The sequence below is a fragment of the Neltuma alba genome, unplaced genomic scaffold (genome assembly GCF_004799145.2).
Source record: "Neltuma alba isolate B1F8T4 unplaced genomic scaffold, ASM479914v2 tig00012511_pilon, whole genome shotgun sequence".
In the NCBI taxonomy this organism is placed as follows: domain Eukaryota; kingdom Viridiplantae; phylum Streptophyta; class Magnoliopsida; order Fabales; family Fabaceae; genus Neltuma; species Neltuma alba.
Window position 1 is genome coordinate 26,452 of NW_021636978.1, and position 18,809 is coordinate 45,260.

Consider the following 18,809-nt stretch of genomic DNA (forward strand, 5'->3'; position numbering starts at 1 on the left):
AAAGTTTAAGCATATGACTTGAGCATATGCTGTCAAAAAGATTAGGAATGTTGCTGAATCAAATTGTATATGATTTAAGCATGTATTTCCGCAAGCTTTCTCATTTCACAAGTTTCTTCCTTGGCTTTGATTATAATATAAATATGCATCAATACCGAGGCTTCAGGTCTGATTTTTACATGAATCATTGAAACTGGTCATAAAAAAGGGGGAAAATGAATCAGATTTGTGATGGCTATTTCATTTTTATATTGAACTCTTCGGTGTCTCATTTCATTCTACTACGTCCGGTCTTTAATATAAGATCTTGTTTAACTTTTATTTTGATTCTAAATATAAGATCCCAATCCACTTTATCTCTCATATTTATACATTTTTTTTCCTAAGTAACCCTTCTAACAATGATAGTTCTAGTTAATACACTTGATTAGTAAGGATATTTTAGAAAAGATAACACCTATTTAGGATAAATAACTAACTCAACTTACTTCCTTAATCTCTTCAAATTAATCAACTGACTCTTATAATTAGGACCGAAGGTAGTATATTGAACAGAAATCTTTAACCCAATATAGAATTTGTCATGATACGGTTAACATTACAACCCAACGGGTCTGAGCAATACAAAATTCCAAACAAAGCAGAGAGCCACGGGAAGTTCCATCACCACCAAAGCCACTTAGATTTCAATCCAGCCACAGCTGAGGAAGAAAAATGAATATAATGACACATACCTGAGTCGAAATTTCGCCAACAACAAAAGGATGTGATCGGCTGAAGAAGAAAATGAAAATATGAACCCTAACTATCGCTAGCCATTTTGATATTCAGAGAAACTGTTAATAAAACAAAAGAAATTTCTGATAATAGAAAGACACGTCATCACTTATGTGCTTTGCCACTTAGGATTGTTTTGGTCAAAATGAAGTTGAGTCAGCATGTTAACAGTCAAACAAACAGTTTTATTATAATTGAATATGGGTGTACCATTTTAAATAGGGAGAATTACATTCAAATCCCACATAAGAGAAATAATCACTATAAAGTCCCAAATAACAACCCGAGCAGTCTGAAATAACAAGTCCTACAGTGAGAATAACAACCTCTGGGACTTGTTTTTTAATTACTTGGGACCTCACTGTAATTCTCCCTTTTAAACATTTCAGGGACAAAATTGCATCATAAATAACTTTAGGATAATAAGTGCACCTAAGAAAATATTTCAGAGTGCTGAGCGCATCTTAATCCAAAAAAAACTATGTTCTGTCAACTAGCAGTGTAACAAAACAACTTAGCAAGCATTCATCATTCAAATGAAAAAATTGTATGGGGAATTTATTTTGCAATTACACTTTTTTTAATTTTTAATTTAATACCTATACTGCATTTCTTTAATTAAATCTTTGACCACCGTTACCTCCTACATATGAAAAAATATAAGTATTTGTAAAATATTCTTCCTAAAATTAAATTAAAAACTAAATCTGACATGATTAGCACCCAGTATTTCATTGACTTTTTTTATATTGTACTTTTCCTTGTCTTTTCTTGCACGCAGCACCGCTGTTAGCATGCTGACTTGTTTTCTTAAACAACAATACTATCTCGTATGCTAATTATATAAACTACTTGACTAATTTAAAAAGATTAAAAAAATAAATTAAGTTAGTATTTGTAATAAATAAGTGTTGTCTTTTCTAAAATATCCTTACTAATCAAATGTATTGGCTAGAACTACTATTGTTAGATGGACTACCTTAAAAAAAATACATAAATATGAGAGCCAAAGTGGATTGGAGTCATACATTTAGAACCAAAACAAAAGTGAAACAGGGTCTTATATTAAAGATTAGAGGTAGTTATAATTTGGTTCATAATTACATTGTTGGATTACCATAATAAATCTAGCCATTTTAGAATGAATTTATTTATTCATAAAATCTTAAAATATATAGCTTTTTAAATATCTAGTCATCTTTTAATTCACAAATAACGTGATTTAATGTAAATGAAATATATCAGTACAATAACATCATATATTAAATTTCCTAAGATAATTACTGATTTGTTCTTTTTTGGTGCCAAATAATTACTATTGATTTACACCACAGAAAACAATAATGTTCATAAAATTGGTATAATCAATATGCAAATGTACATTAAATCTATATTTGTAAGGAATCATATTATTTAGAGGTCATAATATGACAGCTTATTCTTTAAACTTTATTAAAATTTTTGTGGTGTGCAAGGGTCAATGATTGGGACATGTTATATTAAATTTTTTTTTGGTAAAAAATTAAATTTCTTAAACCAACTAATCATCCAACAAGATTTAAATCTGAATTCTTAAACATGGATCTATCATCCATGTCCTGAACCATTAAGTAAGTTTAATCTATTAAACCATGTACGGCAAAGAACATGACTTGGTTGACTTACTAAAATTATTATCTTTAATACTAGTATAAAATACGGCTAAGTACATCTTGTTTTCAATATAAGAGTTAGTTTGACATTCAATTTCATTTTAACTTTAGTTTCACATTCAATTTCATTTTAAATATAAAACCTCAATTTATTTTGTCTATGATATTTATCTATTCTTTTAAAGTATTACTTATAGTAATTGTATATGTTAAAAGTTCTATCAAATAATAATTCTAACTAATATACTACCTCCGATCTTTAATATAAGAGCTAATTGACTTATTTGAATAAATTAAGAAAATTAGTTGTTAGTTATTTGTAATAAATACCCGTTATTTTTTTAAAAAATATTTTTACTAACCAAGTGTATTATAAGTTAGAACTATCATTATTACAAGAACTATTTTAAAAAAATAGATAAATATAAGAGATAAAATAGATTAAAATATTATATTTAGGATTAAAATAAAAATCAAATAAGTTTTTATATTAAGAACCGGACATAATACATTATTAGCAAGTTATTTTTTAAAAAAAAAGCTTTGCCTAGTGGCTAGGGCTGTTCACGGGACGGATCGGAACCGGGACAGGCTCGTCCCGGTTCCGTCCCGATGAACAGTAATGGGACAGAAAATCTGTCCCGTGTCCCGACCCGTCCCGAGGTTGTCCTGGTCCCGGTCCCGGTCAGGACGGGACGGATCCGAGACAGGACTGGGACGTCTCGAAGTATTTTTTTTAATTTTTTAAAAAATCTGATCTTTTTAATTATATTTTTTTGGACTTAAACCTTATAAAAACATCTTTTTATTTTCTTTTTTATTTTTCTGGGCACTCTTAAACAAAAGCTCAAAATATTACATATAACAGTCATTAAAAACTCTAAACAAAAGCTTTTGACACAAAAAAAACTTGCTAAAAATTCTAATCATCAATAATCTCAAATCATTAACAAATATAAAAATTCTAAATAAATATATCCATAGTTCCATACAATAGTCTCAAATCTTAAAAAAAAATAAAAAAATGATATTATATAAATAGGATAAAAAATTAAAAAAATTTTTAAAAAAGGAACCGGGACGGGACTGGGACGGGACGACCCCGTCCCGTGTCCCGTCCCATCCCGATTCTTTTTTTGTCCCGTTCCAAAAATTTCGAGACGGATCCGTCCCATCCCAATAAGACCGGAACCGGAATGGACTGACTGGGACGAACCGGCTTTGAACACCTCTGCTGGTGGCGGGCATTGATTTTAATAATAATCTTCACGTTGGGATGCATCTAATGACATAGGATCCCAAATGCGAAACTTCGAGGAAGATGCGTACTCTGTTGTCTCAATCAAAATGATTGTTAAACGTTTGCAAAAAGAATTAAAATGATTATTGAAAAAAAAGGTTCCCCACCTATTTTTTTCGATACGATCATTTTATTCATCTCCCGTCACTCCTGTTGTTTTACAGCGCAATAGCTGGTCACGGAGCAATCTTCTTCAATTCATGTTTATCATCTTTGGCCACCAGAAATTAAGGGATGACTACTCTTCAACAAGAGGCAGTGATCATGGAGAATGGCAACATCAAGGGTTTGAGCAGGGAGCTGAGGCATGGCAGGACTGCTCATAACATGTCCTCTTCTTCCTTGCGCAAGAAATCCGACTTAACCCTTGTTTCCAAAGTTCAGTGGTGTTTACTCAGGAATTTGCTCGTCAATTTCCAGGAGGTCATTCTCGGCACCAAGTTATCGATTCTCTTTCTTGCGATTCCCTTTGCCATCGTCGCTGAAGTCTACAGGTTCGGTCGAGTAAGTGATGTGGAATGCTTGTTTTGTTGTTTGGAAGACTAGAAGAATGATATAAGAAAATGAAACTGAGTGTGTGATAAACCAGCTAGGAAAATTCTTAAAATGTTTTGAAATTTGGGTATATGTAAAGTGCACTGCAGCTATTGAGGTTTGGTGGCTATGGTGCTTTGTGATTTGTTGTGACATCTTTGCTGAAGTCTATTAGTGCGTGCGATTTAGTTCTGCAGAATGCTTTTTTGATCTTAATGGGTCTTGAGTGTCCTAATGATGTGTCTGGGGAGAAAATGATATTGGGTTGGGCGTAAGAAATAGCAACTATGAAAAGTACTGTACTTTCAAATTCGGGGTATCCTGAGAATTAATTGCAGCGTTTGGTGTTTTTGTGATTTGTTGCAAACAGCCTTGGGCTTTTGCGTTGAGCTTACTAGCACTTACACCACTAGCTGAACGCGTCAGCTTCTTGACAGAGTAAGGAATTCTGATGAACTTCTTGCATTTTTGGTTGTGCAAATTCTTTTTCTTTGTTGAACAAGTTCTTATTTTGGTTTTGCTTTCTCCCTTTGTGAATGTTAATTCAAATATCGCAGACAAGTAGCTTATCACACGGGTCCAACAGGTATGAACCTACTATTTGATTATTATTGTCTCGCATGCATTCTTCCTATGTATAAAATAGTTAATCATGGTCGACATTATGATTATTGGGTACCTTAATATCAACCCTTTGTTAATTTTAATGAACCATGAGGTTGAAAAGACGGAGAATGATAATATAGTCGAGGGACTGAGAAAGATAGATTAGATGTGTTTTGGTATGGCTAATGATGCAGCCAAATTGTGAAACTAAGTATTTAAAAAAGTTATTGTGAGCTGATTTTTACTACCCACGTCAGAACTGGCGTGATCTGATAGTTTCTTTGAAAACATACCAGCATTTCAGCCTTGCAACTTTAATTCCTAAATTTTCTCTTTTATCTGAATAAAGACACAAAACGAAAAAAATTGAGTAAATTACTCACAGATAATCAGAATTACTGGGAGATTACACAAATTTCTCATCTATTCTCAAAATATTACTTTAGTCCAATTTGAATTTTCATTTTTTTAAATTCAAATTATTGCCACTTATATCTGAACATTCAGCGTCCTAAATACGCCATGTTAATCTAAAGGTACCAACATGTATTAAATACTGATCTGAACAAATAAAAAATAGTTTGTTTCCATCAAAATTAATAAGAAAGAAAAAGTGTGTACTTTCTCTAATTAAATGAGTTGGGGGTATTTTTGTATAACGTTACTTAAGACACAATTTCGTTTTAGGAAATGGATTTTTTATATGTTGAAAATTAGATGTCTCTACTATCTAATTTCAACACGCTTGGATGATGTCTCTATAACTTAGGCTAGAAATTTTATCACTCATTGTGCTTTCAATCTTGGAATGTAAATTGATATCGAATTGTATTGCTTCTTTGGTTTTTTGGTCACAACATTGCAACTCTGATATTTGTGCTCTTGGAAGTGGTCATATAACTATTTTTTCTTTTTTGCGCACGGAAATGGTCATATCACAGTTGTAGAAATAATGCTCTTGCAAATTGCGATACAATTAAATTATGATATTAGAACACTTAATGCTGTAACTGATGCTTTGTGTTTTCTGGTCTACAGTTGGAGGACTCTTGAATGCAACATTTGGCAATGTCACAGAACTCATAATAGCAATATTTGCTCTCAAAAATAATAAAATAGCTGTGCTCAAGTATTCTCTCTTGGGTTCAATCCTTTCAAACCTTCTTTTAGTTCTTGGAACCTCTCTCTTCAGTGGTGGAATAGCAAACATCAGAGTAGAACAAAAATTTGATAGGGTAAGGCCGCCCTGAAGCCTCATTCAATATCAATCATGTATGTTAGATCTTAATTCTTTCCCCTCATGCTTAGCAAATGACGACTAATATCCTGCGTTGATTTTTTTTTTTTTTTTCCGGGTTAATGAACTCGCAGAAACAGGTAGATGTGAACTCACTTATGCTGCTGCTGGCATTTTTGTGCCACTTACTGCCTTTGCTGTTTAGATATTCTGGTACCTCAGCTACTCTCAATGCAGACTCATCTCTCCACTTGTCAAGAGCTGCAAGTATTGTGATGCTGACAGCGTATTTTGCTTACCTTGTCTTTCAACTTTGGACCCATCGCCGGTTATTTGAAGCCGAGGATGTAGGCATCTTAAATTATGAAACCATGAAGTTGATTGTGTTTGCGTCCATTAGATGTATACTCAATACCATCTATCTTTGATCAGGAAGAAGATGATAATGATAACGTTGCAGAAACAGCTGTAATAGGATTTTGGAGCGGGATTGCTTGGCTTGCTGCATTGACTGTACTCATTGCTATCTTGTCTCAATTTGTGGTGGAAACAATTGAGGTAACTGAGTTCAGCTCTTAAATGCTTGATTAAGCACCTGCATAGCGGACAAGTAGCAGTTCTTTGCCATCTGACATGATATGGAAAGGACTATGAACTTCATTTTGATTGTCATAAAATAATACTACCTCCGATCCTAATTATAAGAGCTAGTTGACTCATTTGAGGAAATTAAAGAAATAAGTTAAGTTAGTTATTTGTAATAAATAGGTATTGTCTTTCCTAAAATATCTTTACTGATCAAGTTTATTAGCTAGAACTATCATTATTAGAGGGACTATCTTGGAAAAAAAATTCATAAATATGAGAGAGAAAATGGATTGGGGTTTTATAATTAAGACCAAAATAAAAGTCAAACGAGGTCTTATATTAAGGACTGGAGATAGTAGTTCATGATATACTAACATTCTTTTTGATCTCGGCAGGGTGCTTCAGATTCATGGAGCCTTTCTGTCAGCTTCCTTAGCATTATCTTGTTGCCAATAGTTGGCAATGCAACTGAACATGCAGGAGCAATCATATTTGCTTTGAAGAACAAACTGGTGAGGACTCGGATAATTTTATGAAATTGCTTATTAGATGTTGGGGCCCGTGCATGGAAACACATATAGCAAGTCACACCGTTCACAGTTTGTGAATGTGCATTTTCTTGTAAATTTATTTTATGCACACACGCACGCACAGATTCCCTAGAATCTATACCTTCTGCATTTTAATATGCAACTTCCTTGAAATTAAACTAATAGGTTGGATGACTGCAGGACATCTCATTAGGTGTTGCTTTAGGTTCTGCAACTCAGATATCCATGTTTGTGGTAAGAATATACCTTTATAATGAAATTTCTGTTCTAATTTGGTTTTAGTTTTGAATCAACGAAAGCTCACTTCAAGAACATGCATTTACAACATAGGTTCCTCTCTGTGTGGTTATTGCTTGGATGATGGGTATCAAAATGGACCTTGACTTCAATCTCCTTGAGACCGGTTCTCTTGCTTTGGCTATTTTAGTCCCATCCTTCACTTTACAGGTATAGTTTCACTTGGCATCGTTTGAACTGGGAAGGATTGGGGGGGGGGGGGAACTAAATTGCGCACACATTTTGATATCATTTCTTGATTCAGTTTGTTGATGAAACAAATTTTTCCACTATGAATCTTGTAGGATGGGACTTCTCACTACATGAAAGGCCTTGTTCTCCTGCTCTGCTACGTTGTTATTGGGGCATGCTTTTTTGTACAAGGAACACCACCCAGTAAGTATTACATGCTATTTAATTTGGGGGTTACATAAATATTCAAAATCAAGTAACTAGTATTTGGGTTCTAGAAGGATGCATGTTCTATTAGGTTGGTCAAATTCATCTATATGGCACTATAGTGGGCTACAGTTACTAACAATTTAATATAAGCCATTGTAAGGTATGAGTGATGGGGGCCGATAAACTTTTGTAGTCAAATGAGGTCTATTATTTACGTAAGAACTGGCTAAACATGCATCTGTCAAGTATTCATATGGCTCCTTTGCATCCCAAGTATGTCAATCATATCTAACATTGATCGGCTCCTCTTCCCAGACCAAGCTGATGTTCCAAACATGATCCTTAAATCCGCGACTGAAGCAGCTTAGTACTGGAGTTCTTGTTGCGAAGCTGTGCAAACATAATCACTTGCGCCCATGCATGAACTCTGGAATGAGCAAGGGACAAAGTTTCATTGCAGGTTACGACCTATTCGGGTCCCTTCGTGAGAGAGGAAGGACGAGAGCTTCTATACTAACTTCAAACAAATTCAATGGATTTGCCTACTCGAAAGGGAAATGTGAAGAAGTTTGCATTAACTTTGCAGGAAAGCTGATTGCAGACCGTGTACATAATCATAAATCTCTTGAAAGTGCTGTTGGGTCTGAGATTTTCGTCTAGTATTCGTAAGATCTATGAATAGCATAGCAGAAGCTTCTAGGAGTGTTCTAATGGTTTAATGATGGAAGGTCGGTATATGTAGTTAGCAAGATATTGAGGTTTAATTGTCTGTTCATCTTGTTAAAAAGAAAAAGGTTCAGGGTGAGTTTTGAGATGTGAAACACCTGTCCTGTAATAATTCTCAGTATGAGAAAGCTGTTCATCCCTTTTTATTTATTTATTTATTTATTTTGAGATACAATGGGCAAGCCAAAACTTGATCCAACTGTTGGATCATTCTATTAAACATTCTACTGGGGAAAAATATATTAATCATTCCGACATTAGCAAGATTCCCTTGAGCTTGCTGAGTCTGTTGTCACATGCTGTTCTTGTTCTCTCCCTTGCTCGTTAGTTAGAGAACATGGACGCTGACCCCACTCTGACACACTGACAGTTGCAAGTTTACTTTTTGTTTGGCCATTAATTCTATTAATTCGACTTCTTTGCAAATAAGAATCATTTGCAGAACAAATTAAAACTACAATATTAGTACTTGAATTATTCGCTCCCATGTTGATTGTTCCTTCAAACGTTCGAGGCACGTTGCTCATTACAGAGGTCCATAATAAATTCACTTTATTTCTTCTTGTTTACTTTTAGGTGCAGATCAGCAGTGTGGTAATTGAAGACACAACATCATCTCTATTTTGGCCAAAATTGCTGCCATCTTGTGTGTCTTCCAAGTACTGAAAACTAGACTGGTTTCTGAACCAATTGAGATGGTGGGTTAAGAGTTAGTAGGTCAGATCGGAATTAAACCGATGAGAAATAAAAAAATTTAAAATTATTTTAAATTCTCATTACGTCACTCAAAAGAGTAAATATCAATTTAATACCTTGAATGTCTAACAAAATAATTATATACTTATATTTTCTTTCCATTTTTCCTATAATTTTCTTGACAAATTGACATCATAATATCATATTATTAAAATAACTAAATATTCTTTCAAGCAAAATATCAAAATAGATTTATGGCAGCAAAATATTCCTATCTACAATCATTTATTCCTAATTAATAATTTTTTAGCATTAAAAGAATTTTTTTAAAAAATATAACTAGGTTAGCCCACCAAACTGGTCGGGTTAACTAGGTTGACCAAGTGACAGCGGGTCGCATCGAGTCGACCCACTTGTCGGTTTTTTAGCCGACTGGACTGGTCAAGTGACCAGTTGGCCAGTTTTCGGTCCAACCTGACCGGATCGGTCTGGTTTTTAATACTATATTGTCTTCTTAACTCAAGACTCCAGTTGTTTAAAGAAAAGTATTTATATCTTTGTTTAATTTTCTGCTTTTTAGTCAATTATTTAAAATTTTTCTCTCCTTGTGTTTTTGTCATGGTGTCACTTTCACTCAATCACTGGTGATATTCAATCTCAACCTTTTAGCTAAAGGCAGTATAACTTGATGGTTTAGGCAGGCATTTCGATTGGGTTTTCTTGTTTCTAGTGAAAGTATAAGCAATTTTCCGAAACCCCCCAATATGGCTATGTGGCTATGTCAGATTCGAATATTGTCAGGTTCAATTGAGGCAACTCTCTTGAACTAGAGACTTCGTGCTTAAATGGCCAAAACCCCTTCTACTAAAATCAACGCTTGATAACAATTTTACCACTTGATTATATATTGTAAAGACAAACAGATGTCGACTCACTTGGGATGCTACTGCGCTTTATGTTTGGGATTACTTACTGAAATACTTCTTTAGTCCTAAATATAAGACCCTTATAGTGTGTATAAGGGTCTTATATTTAGGACCGTAGGAGCATCAAATATGCCAAGGACATCCAATTACGGAGGGCTGCTTGCATCTTTTGAATGAACTTTCTGGAAGTTGTTGGAAGCAACAAGCAAAAGGCTCTTCGCTTGGGAGGAAACCCAACCTTCCTTCTTCCTTTATCACAGCGTGGGTGCCTTGGTGCAATCTACCATTCATGTGATTGCAGTGTTTCATAAGCTTGGCCCTAACGTTAAGTAGCCTTTTTGTGCTGATGTGTTTCTAGTTTAATTTCCTCCCCTGCTTGCAGCCCTGCTCGTGTTCTTTGAATTCGAATACTGTCAATGAATATCCCTTTTCCTAAGTTCCAAAAAACAAGATCTTGTACCATCATTCAATTGAAAAAAGAAATCTTTTTACAGATAATTTAAGTAGAGTTAACACATTTTTCTATGCCCAACTCTTGATTCATTTTGTCTGAGTTTACAAGTTAAAGCAAGAAATTAACAACCATGATATCATTTAATGATACTGTATGTCTGAAGAAAAACTGTTTAGTGTCTATAACTTTCTTGCCTCAATACTAAACTGTACCAAAATAGTCATATACCATATCAAAGATTCTATAGACCACTTTCAAATTAGTTGAAGTTAGCTAAATGTTCAAAAAATTTATAACTCTAAAATTACTCCTTGAATTTTTTTATTTTATACAATTAAAATCGTGCACAAACACAAACATGTTATTAACAAGTCAAAATATGAGATTTTATGACAGGTGACATTATCACTGAGACAACCTGTCGTTGACAAATTACTTGTTGATTGGTATAATTCATTAGGAAGAGAAAGGAAGGAAAAACCGCATTAAAAAGACAATAATATTTTTTTAGATTAATTATCAATGTTTTATTAAATTTGGTGAAGCGCCTTGTGTTTTATAATGTAAGGCTTTGTCCTATGTTTTGCCACTACTATTTTGTTATAATATAGGGTTAAGATATAAATATACTCGTAAAGTATTTGCAATGAATGTCTAACACTATAAATTCATTTGAGTGCAAAAATGCTCATAAAAATTTTAAAAGAGTGTAAAAATGTCATAGTCGTTTATTATAACGGTTTGAGCTGTCTAGATTTTTCCTTGATATGAAGCACATATTATAGCATCAAAAGGTTATAATTATTGCGTTGTTTGGTAGATAGAGAAGTACTACCTCCGGTCTTATTTATAAAATCTTATTTGTAAATTATAAATAATATCTTATAAATAAGACCAGAGGTAATATTTTCTAAAAAGAAAATTAGAAACGTACCTACCTTTTTCAGTTTTTTAATATGAAAAAAAAAACACTTTTTGGCGTACCAAACAAACAGTTTAATTCAAAGCTGAAAGAGATGCCATTAACACTTAACAGCAAAGCTAATCAAGTGTAGGTTTTGTGTAGCACATGTAGCTCATTTTACTCGTGCAAACCAACCCCTTTATTTTATTATTAATAATGAACAATAATGTTAAACAATGAATCTTTCTTCTCCAAAAACTAGAGATTTTGGGAAATTTGGTGAGCTAAGCCTGATATGAGGAAAATATTAAACTAGGGGTCGGTGAAGGTAGCAGATAATAAACCTTTATCACATCACACACACATATATGTATGATACCTAACTTCCACCTTAGCATAAAAACTAGTTAAAAATTGAATTTAATATTAGATATAAGACTTTAATCTATTTTGTTTCTCAAATTTATGATTTTTTTAAAATATCCTTATTGATTGCAAAGGTTTCTTACTAAGATAATTTCAACACACATGATTAAAGACTATAGTCAATATACATGTTACAAGTAATTAACTTAATTAATTTTCTTAATCTCTCTAAATTAGTTATATAACTCTTATATTAAAATGAGAAAGGTATAATATATAAAATAAAATGCATGACAAATCACACTAAAGAGGACGGCTTATTACTCTTTTTGTCCATGTAATGTATAAAAGGAAAATGGATCTAGCCTAACTTGAAAATTGAAATCATCAAAATCCTTTTCTTTAAAAACCTCACGTCTTATATCTTATTGTACTACCTCCGGTTTTAATTATAAGACTCAGTTGACTAATTTGAGGAGATTAAGGAACTTAGTTAAGTTAGTTATTTGTAATGAATATGTGTTGTTTTTTTCTAAAATATTCTTGCTAATCAAGTTTGTTATCTAGAACTACCATTATTAAAGGACTATCTTGGAAAAAATGGATAAATATGAGAGACAAAATAGATTGGGGTCTTATATTTAGGACCAAAATAAAAGTCAAATAATATCTTATATTAAAGACCTTTAACCTAAGTTGCCTCTTGGTGGTCTTGTCATGATATAGTTAAATATAACGCTAATTTTCAAGCACCTCAAATTATAGTAATCAATTTTTTTAAAAGATAATTTAACCGAATAATATTGGATACTTCATTTTATTTGTGTAGTCATGTATCATATTTTGATTTTAAAAATACTGCTTTAACTAAATTATACGATTTTTTTTTCCTATTTTGAAAATATGAACAAATCTCCTTCAAAACAAAAGTTTACATTATATTTAAATGTAATTTTATAATTTTTATTTTTATTTGCATTGAATTAAACAGGAAACGTTAATAAGAATATAAATAAAATATATAAGTATATAGTTTACATTTTAATCCTCCTCCGGACAGTCACCGAGTTAAACTGGCATAGCCAAAGTCCTTGTGTTTCGTCTCGTCGTCGGCTTTCCTTCCTCCTCCTTCAGTGCCCTCTGTCTCTCTGCTACTGCCTCTTTCTCTCTCTGCCTTATCCCTTTCATCCCTTCATCTCCACCATGCCGGAGGAAAGAGCCGTTGTAGCATGGTGCAAAATCCCTGCTCTCAACAGCTCTCCGTGCGCCTCCGACGACCCTCAACCGCTATGGAAGAACAAGAGTAGTAGCCTTAGCCTCAGTCTCACTCGCAGCGGTACTCCTTGTAAATTCGCTTGCGTTTCTGTGGCAGAACGGAAATTGGATAAGGAGTTCTTTCCCACTTCTGCCCAGCTCTTGCAGCATCCGCTTGCTATGGTCGCACTCGTGCCAAAAGACGCCGCGCTCTTCCTCGCCGGCGCTATTGCAGGCGCTGCAGCCAAGACTGTCACGGCTCCGCTCGACCGTATCAAAATTCTTATGCAGGTTCTCTCTAAGGCTTCTATTTTATAGTAAACTAACGGTTTTATATTGAAATATTAAACCATTCAGCCTTAGTAATTGAAAATATGCTTACTTTAACGAGTACATTATTTCCTTGGAACCAAACATGTACGTTTACTAAATTCAGGAATGCAGCTAAATACGCTTACCATTAGTTCGTATCCAATGCATTTTGTAACATTAGCCAGTTGTGTGAATATTTGGGTGATGTTGGGAATTTTAGTTTATCGAGATTTGGCTTGGTGATAAGATATTTAGGCTTATGAACTTGCGAAGTTTATAATCTATGCGTTATATTTGTCTTTACTTTCTTTTTCATATTTTTTGTTGTCACTTTTTTTTGAACTGTTTTGCTGTCAATTTTTTTTGCCATAAACAAGTTGCTAAGAATATGGGAAATTAGATTATGCAGGTTCCGATTATTTTCCTCTCCACTTGCTCTCCTCTTTAGTTTGTGTGCTTCACTTTCTTCTATTGAATTTGTCTTTTATGTCTTTATCATATTCGGAAGCATTTCTACTTTTTCTGTAGGGTTTATGGGTGACGCTGGATATCTTGTTTCTTTTTTTCATCTATTATTCATTAAATTCTTTAGTGCTTTTCCGTGCTGGTGACAAATAATTTTGCTTTATCGTGATGTTCATTCCGTGTATGGTTGTTGGGTTTAAATTGGTTGATGTTTTTGGAATGACCTAATGTATTTCAGACTCATGGAGTGCGAGCTGGACAAGAAAGTGCGAAAAAGGCGATTAATTTTATTGAGGTGATAAATGATTCCATCTCACCTTGAAAAAAAAAGAAGATGTATTAGATACTTTAATGGCTAAAATTTTGCTATATGTTTCAGTCTAGAGAATCTAAAATATGCTATTTTGTATTAGGTTCTAAAAACTTCCTACTTATTGGATATCTTCTTGTAATAATAATCTTCCTCTCTACTTTTTTCGTTCTCTTTTTTGGCCTGAAGCTCTCCTCATGTTTAAATTCATATAATTTTGCTTGTTACAGCCTGCTGGGTCAGGGTTATCATGGAAACCAACTATACATACTTTCCTGAACTTATTTTTGGTATCACTCAATCATTTGAGAATTGGGATATTTGGGGCTCTTTATATTTTTCCAGTTTGCTGATATGATGAAATCGTACCAGTAATTACTATTAGATGGGTTAAGGCCTTTTTTTTTTTGGGGGGGGGGGGGTTCACGTTTTCAATTAATCGAGATGCAAAAAAAATGTATTTGAAACATTTGTTTGCTGAATAAATTCATGGAGATGCTCGATGTATCATGTCTTTTGTCTTTTTCCCATCTTACTCGCTCTGGGCTCCTCTGGCCAGAACATTTCTTTAAATTTTAGCTGACCTCAACATGATTTACAGGCTGTAACAGTTATAGGAAAGGAAGAAGGCATTAGAGGTTACTGGAAGGGGAACCTCCCCCAGGTATCTAATATTAGGAGAGACCATATTGCTACTTCAGTCTATATTTCTCCTGATAATATTGCATAGTCACTTAACCTGTTTAAGAGTTACCTCTTGTGTGTTCCAGGTTATTCGGGTGATACCTTACAGTGCTGTCCAGCTTTTTGCATATGAAATTTATAAGGTTGTGCCCTAATTATCTTTCAACAACTTTAAATACCATATCACTATTTCGAGTCTAAAGTTTTAATTGTGGGTCAGAAATTGTTCAGGCGAAAGGATGGTGAGCTATCTGTTGTTGGAAGACTTGCAGCAGGTGCTTGTGCTGGCATGACATCCACTTTTGTAAGTAAAATTTGTTGCTTGTATCCTGGGAAGTTTCTGGCATCATGTCATTAGTTCTATTACAGGTTTATGTTTTGTAGGTTTTTATACTTTCTAAGTGCAGGTGCTTGTGCTGGCATGACATCCACATAATCAAATTTTGTTTTCGAAGATATGAATACAAAATGCTCTGTCAAATATTGCTAGCGCAACTAGCAACTACTAATTAAATTCTTCAAACTTAGCTGGAAGTTTTCAGCGATTGTACTAAAAACTAGGATCAACGTGTGGACAGAATGTAAACTTCTTTTCTTGCAGAATTAAACAAAGAAAGAAAAAAAAGGAGAACTAAGGAAACTATGCCTGACCTGTTTTTTAAATTTCCCTGTCCTTGCGAGTCATATTGCAGTTGCTTGTTCGAGAAGTCTTTGAAGCTTTAAATAACTTTTTGAATCTTCTACTGGCCACATCTCGATCGGGTAGTCAAGTGCCAAAAAGCTCATGTAAAGACTAAGAGGTAGAAGTTGAGAGAAAGTAAATAGTGAAGGATTTTTTTCCCCCCAAAATCAAATGAAGGTTGCCACCAGTACTAAACCATGTCTAGCCATGGTGTGCTGTTAGCTTCTCTCTGTTCCAGCAAAATGTGAGATATGAAGAATCCCCTTGTCCTGACTGAGATTGAATGAAAGAATTAGATATACTACTGGTAATGGAGGCGAGTGGCCATTGCACCCTTCACTTTTTGTAGGGAAAAAATACAGAAAATGATTACTTCGGTTAAATAAGGAGACTTCATGTTTTTAAGGAGAGGAAAAATGCCATGTAAATCAAACTTGCTTAAGCCCAAGCTAGCTGACTTTTCTCCACATCTACATTTACTGGTGCGGTTGTCAGTCACACTTAACAGTACACATCAACTTTTGGCCAAAAAAAAAAAAAAAAAACAGTACACATCAACAAGATTATTCATAGAGTCAAAATTAATTCACATGTATCACTTAGCTATGATTTAAACTTATGGAGTCGTTATTTTTTCTAATAAAAAAGTTAGTTAGGGACTAAATAGAGAATTGGAGTATATAGCTGGACTAATTAGATTCTTTGACCAAAATAGTATTTTGAGTACAATTTTAATATTTCCTTAATGCAGTGCATGTATCTTATCTGGTATGATCTTTTTAGGTGACCTATCCATTAGACGTTTTGAGGTTACGATTAGCAGTTGAACCAGGTTATCGAACCATGTCACAGGTATGATTGACCGGCCTTTTTGCTTGTTGCATGATCTTAGTTTGTGGTATGAAAACTGTTGAGTATTTTTAGGTCGCCTTGGGCATGCTAAGAGAGGAAGGTTTGGCATCATTCTATCACGGCCTTGGGCCTTCTCTTATTGGAATTGCTCCGTATATTGCAGTGAACTTTTGTGTTTTTGACTTGTAAGTCCATGGGCGTCTATTATTTACTTATTTATTTTGACAATTTGAAGGAGAATGGACTTGAATGTTGATTCTGAAACATCCTGATTTTCTTTGGGTGCTAGATTAAAGAAATCTTTGCCAGAAAAATATCAAAAGAGAACTGAAACATCTCTAATCACAGCTGTGCTTTCTGCATCTCTTGCGACCCTTACATGCTATCCTCTGGACACTGTACGAAGGCAGATGCAATTGAAGGGCACACCTTATAAGACAGTTTTAGATGCCCTTTCAGGTTACATTGTTGCTATTTACTTTTAGCATCTGCAAATTATTACTTGGTAGACATGCATGTATTTCTCCCTTTACTAGTTTTCACATTAACCAACCGTCAAATATGAGTGCTGGTAGTGATCCGACTGCAGAATATGTTATATGCAATTGTGCTATATATATAAAACAAAATCCAGCTTTCTCGTTTGATTTCACTTTCTAAAATTCATTGGTTAGTCCTTGGTACATGTTAATTAAGTTTGTGGCGATGAAGTAATTGAACACTTACAACTTTATTGGTGTCTTTATTTGAGATTCTCTCAAGTCTACGAGAAGTCACTATTGAGTTACCTAGACATTTTCTAAGAATTTTGCATATGTGATCCCAATCCATGTGTATGTATTGGTGTAATACTCTTCTGGCATACTTCAGAATTATCTAGTTGGTTCAACTGTAATAGTTCAGTAATTTGTACTAATGTCAAGTAAATAATTGCATTGATGCAGGTATCATGGCACGCGAGGGAGTTATTGGCTTGTACCGGGGCTTTATACCAAATGCTTTGAAAACCCTCCCAAACAGCAGGTTCCCATTATCTTCTTCTATTGCCTGTAGAAATAATTAACTCTACGGCACACTGATGCGTTTTTGTTGCAGGCTTCTTTTATCACCTCAAAGCAATTCTTAGATTCATGTTTTACTTCATTGTTGTTTGTCAGTGACTTGAAAGTCTTTGCTTTGTCTGTATTAGTATAAATTTTGTTTCTTGGTTACTATAGATTCTGTTTTTGTCACCATGCTGGTGATAAATCCTGTTTTCACAGCATAACTCCTTGCTTGTGGGCATAAAAATGGTTGGAATCTTTTCTGAAACTGACCGTACATTGATCAAGAAAAGAGCTTGCCATTGTCTCTTATGTATTCTATTTTGAGCCAAGTTGTTCTCTGTCACCTGAATTTTTCCCTTGTTTCTCTCTACAGCATCAGGCTTACCACATATGACTTTATTAAACGGGCAATTGCAGCTAGTGAGAAAGAGTTCCAAACAATTACGGAGGAGAATCGCCAGAAACAGAACTAAACAAATAAACGATGAAGTTGGTCCTCGGATTCATTTTTGACTGCTGAAGAGCGACATATCAGATATCCTCAAACGGTGTCTCTGAGAATTGTTCTATAGGATAGAAGTTTCTGCCTGGCACCTTGTATTCTTGTGCTAAATTCATCTTCAGCTTCTGGAACTTTGTATGCCAAGTAAAATAGTATGTTTTCACGCTTGTTCTTACATTTCTTTATAATATTACCTCCAATTCTAATTATAAGACCTTGTTTGTAGTCTACAAACAAAATCTTATAATTAAAACTAGAGGTAAGATTTCCTTCTCTCAGAGGTTGATGAGTTTTGAATTCAGATTTGGATGGAAACTAAACCATATAAGGGGATTAATGTGGATTGAATGATACTTCTAGGGGGAAAAAAACATTATGAAATTTAAGTCTAAAAGTGAATTCATGACAGTCAGGTCAAAAAATTTAAAAGTGTCTTCTAAATGTCAATTGAGGCCTCAGTTGTAAATTGAGAATTGTATTTGAAGTTTATGTCTATGTGCAATCGTTTAAGGCCCTGTTTAGAAGAGCTTATAAGTAGTTTTTTAATTATAATTTACGGGATATGAGGCAAATATGAGAAGAGAGTTTTGTTTTGGTTTATATGAAATGTGTTTATAAGTAATTTTCACCATTATCCCAAACAGGTCCTAAATTAATAATGACAACTCTTTTATTTTTTTATAAAATTATCCATAACGGAATGATTC

At 34.0% G+C, this 18,809-nt stretch overlaps 2 protein-coding genes across 2 annotated transcripts; both read left to right on the forward strand.

Annotated features, from left to right (window-relative positions):
- The first annotated feature begins 3,826 nt into the window (after positions 1-3,826).
- LOC114727866 (vacuolar cation/proton exchanger 3) lies at positions 3,827-8,909 on the forward strand. Its single transcript, XM_028914638.1, has 11 exons — positions 3,827-4,233; positions 4,634-4,701; positions 4,821-4,849; positions 5,908-6,104; positions 6,241-6,453; positions 6,539-6,664; positions 7,090-7,206; positions 7,426-7,479; positions 7,576-7,692; positions 7,827-7,917; positions 8,239-8,909. Exons 1-11 carry the CDS (start codon positions 3,964-3,966, stop codon positions 8,289-8,291), a joined length of 1,335 nt encoding a protein of 444 aa, XP_028770471.1. The 5' UTR covers positions 3,827-3,963; the 3' UTR covers positions 8,292-8,909.
- A 4,177-nt stretch (positions 8,910-13,086) lies between these two features.
- Positions 13,087-18,380, forward strand: LOC114727863 (thylakoid ADP,ATP carrier protein, chloroplastic). Its single transcript, XM_028914634.1, has 10 exons — positions 13,087-13,540; positions 14,265-14,321; positions 14,938-15,000; positions 15,107-15,163; positions 15,241-15,324; positions 16,486-16,554; positions 16,627-16,739; positions 16,844-17,013; positions 17,499-17,577; positions 17,974-18,380. Exons 1-10 carry the CDS (start codon positions 13,199-13,201, stop codon positions 18,071-18,073), a joined length of 1,134 nt encoding a protein of 377 aa, XP_028770467.1. The 5' UTR covers positions 13,087-13,198; the 3' UTR covers positions 18,074-18,380.
- The last annotated feature ends 429 nt before the right edge of the window (positions 18,381-18,809 follow it).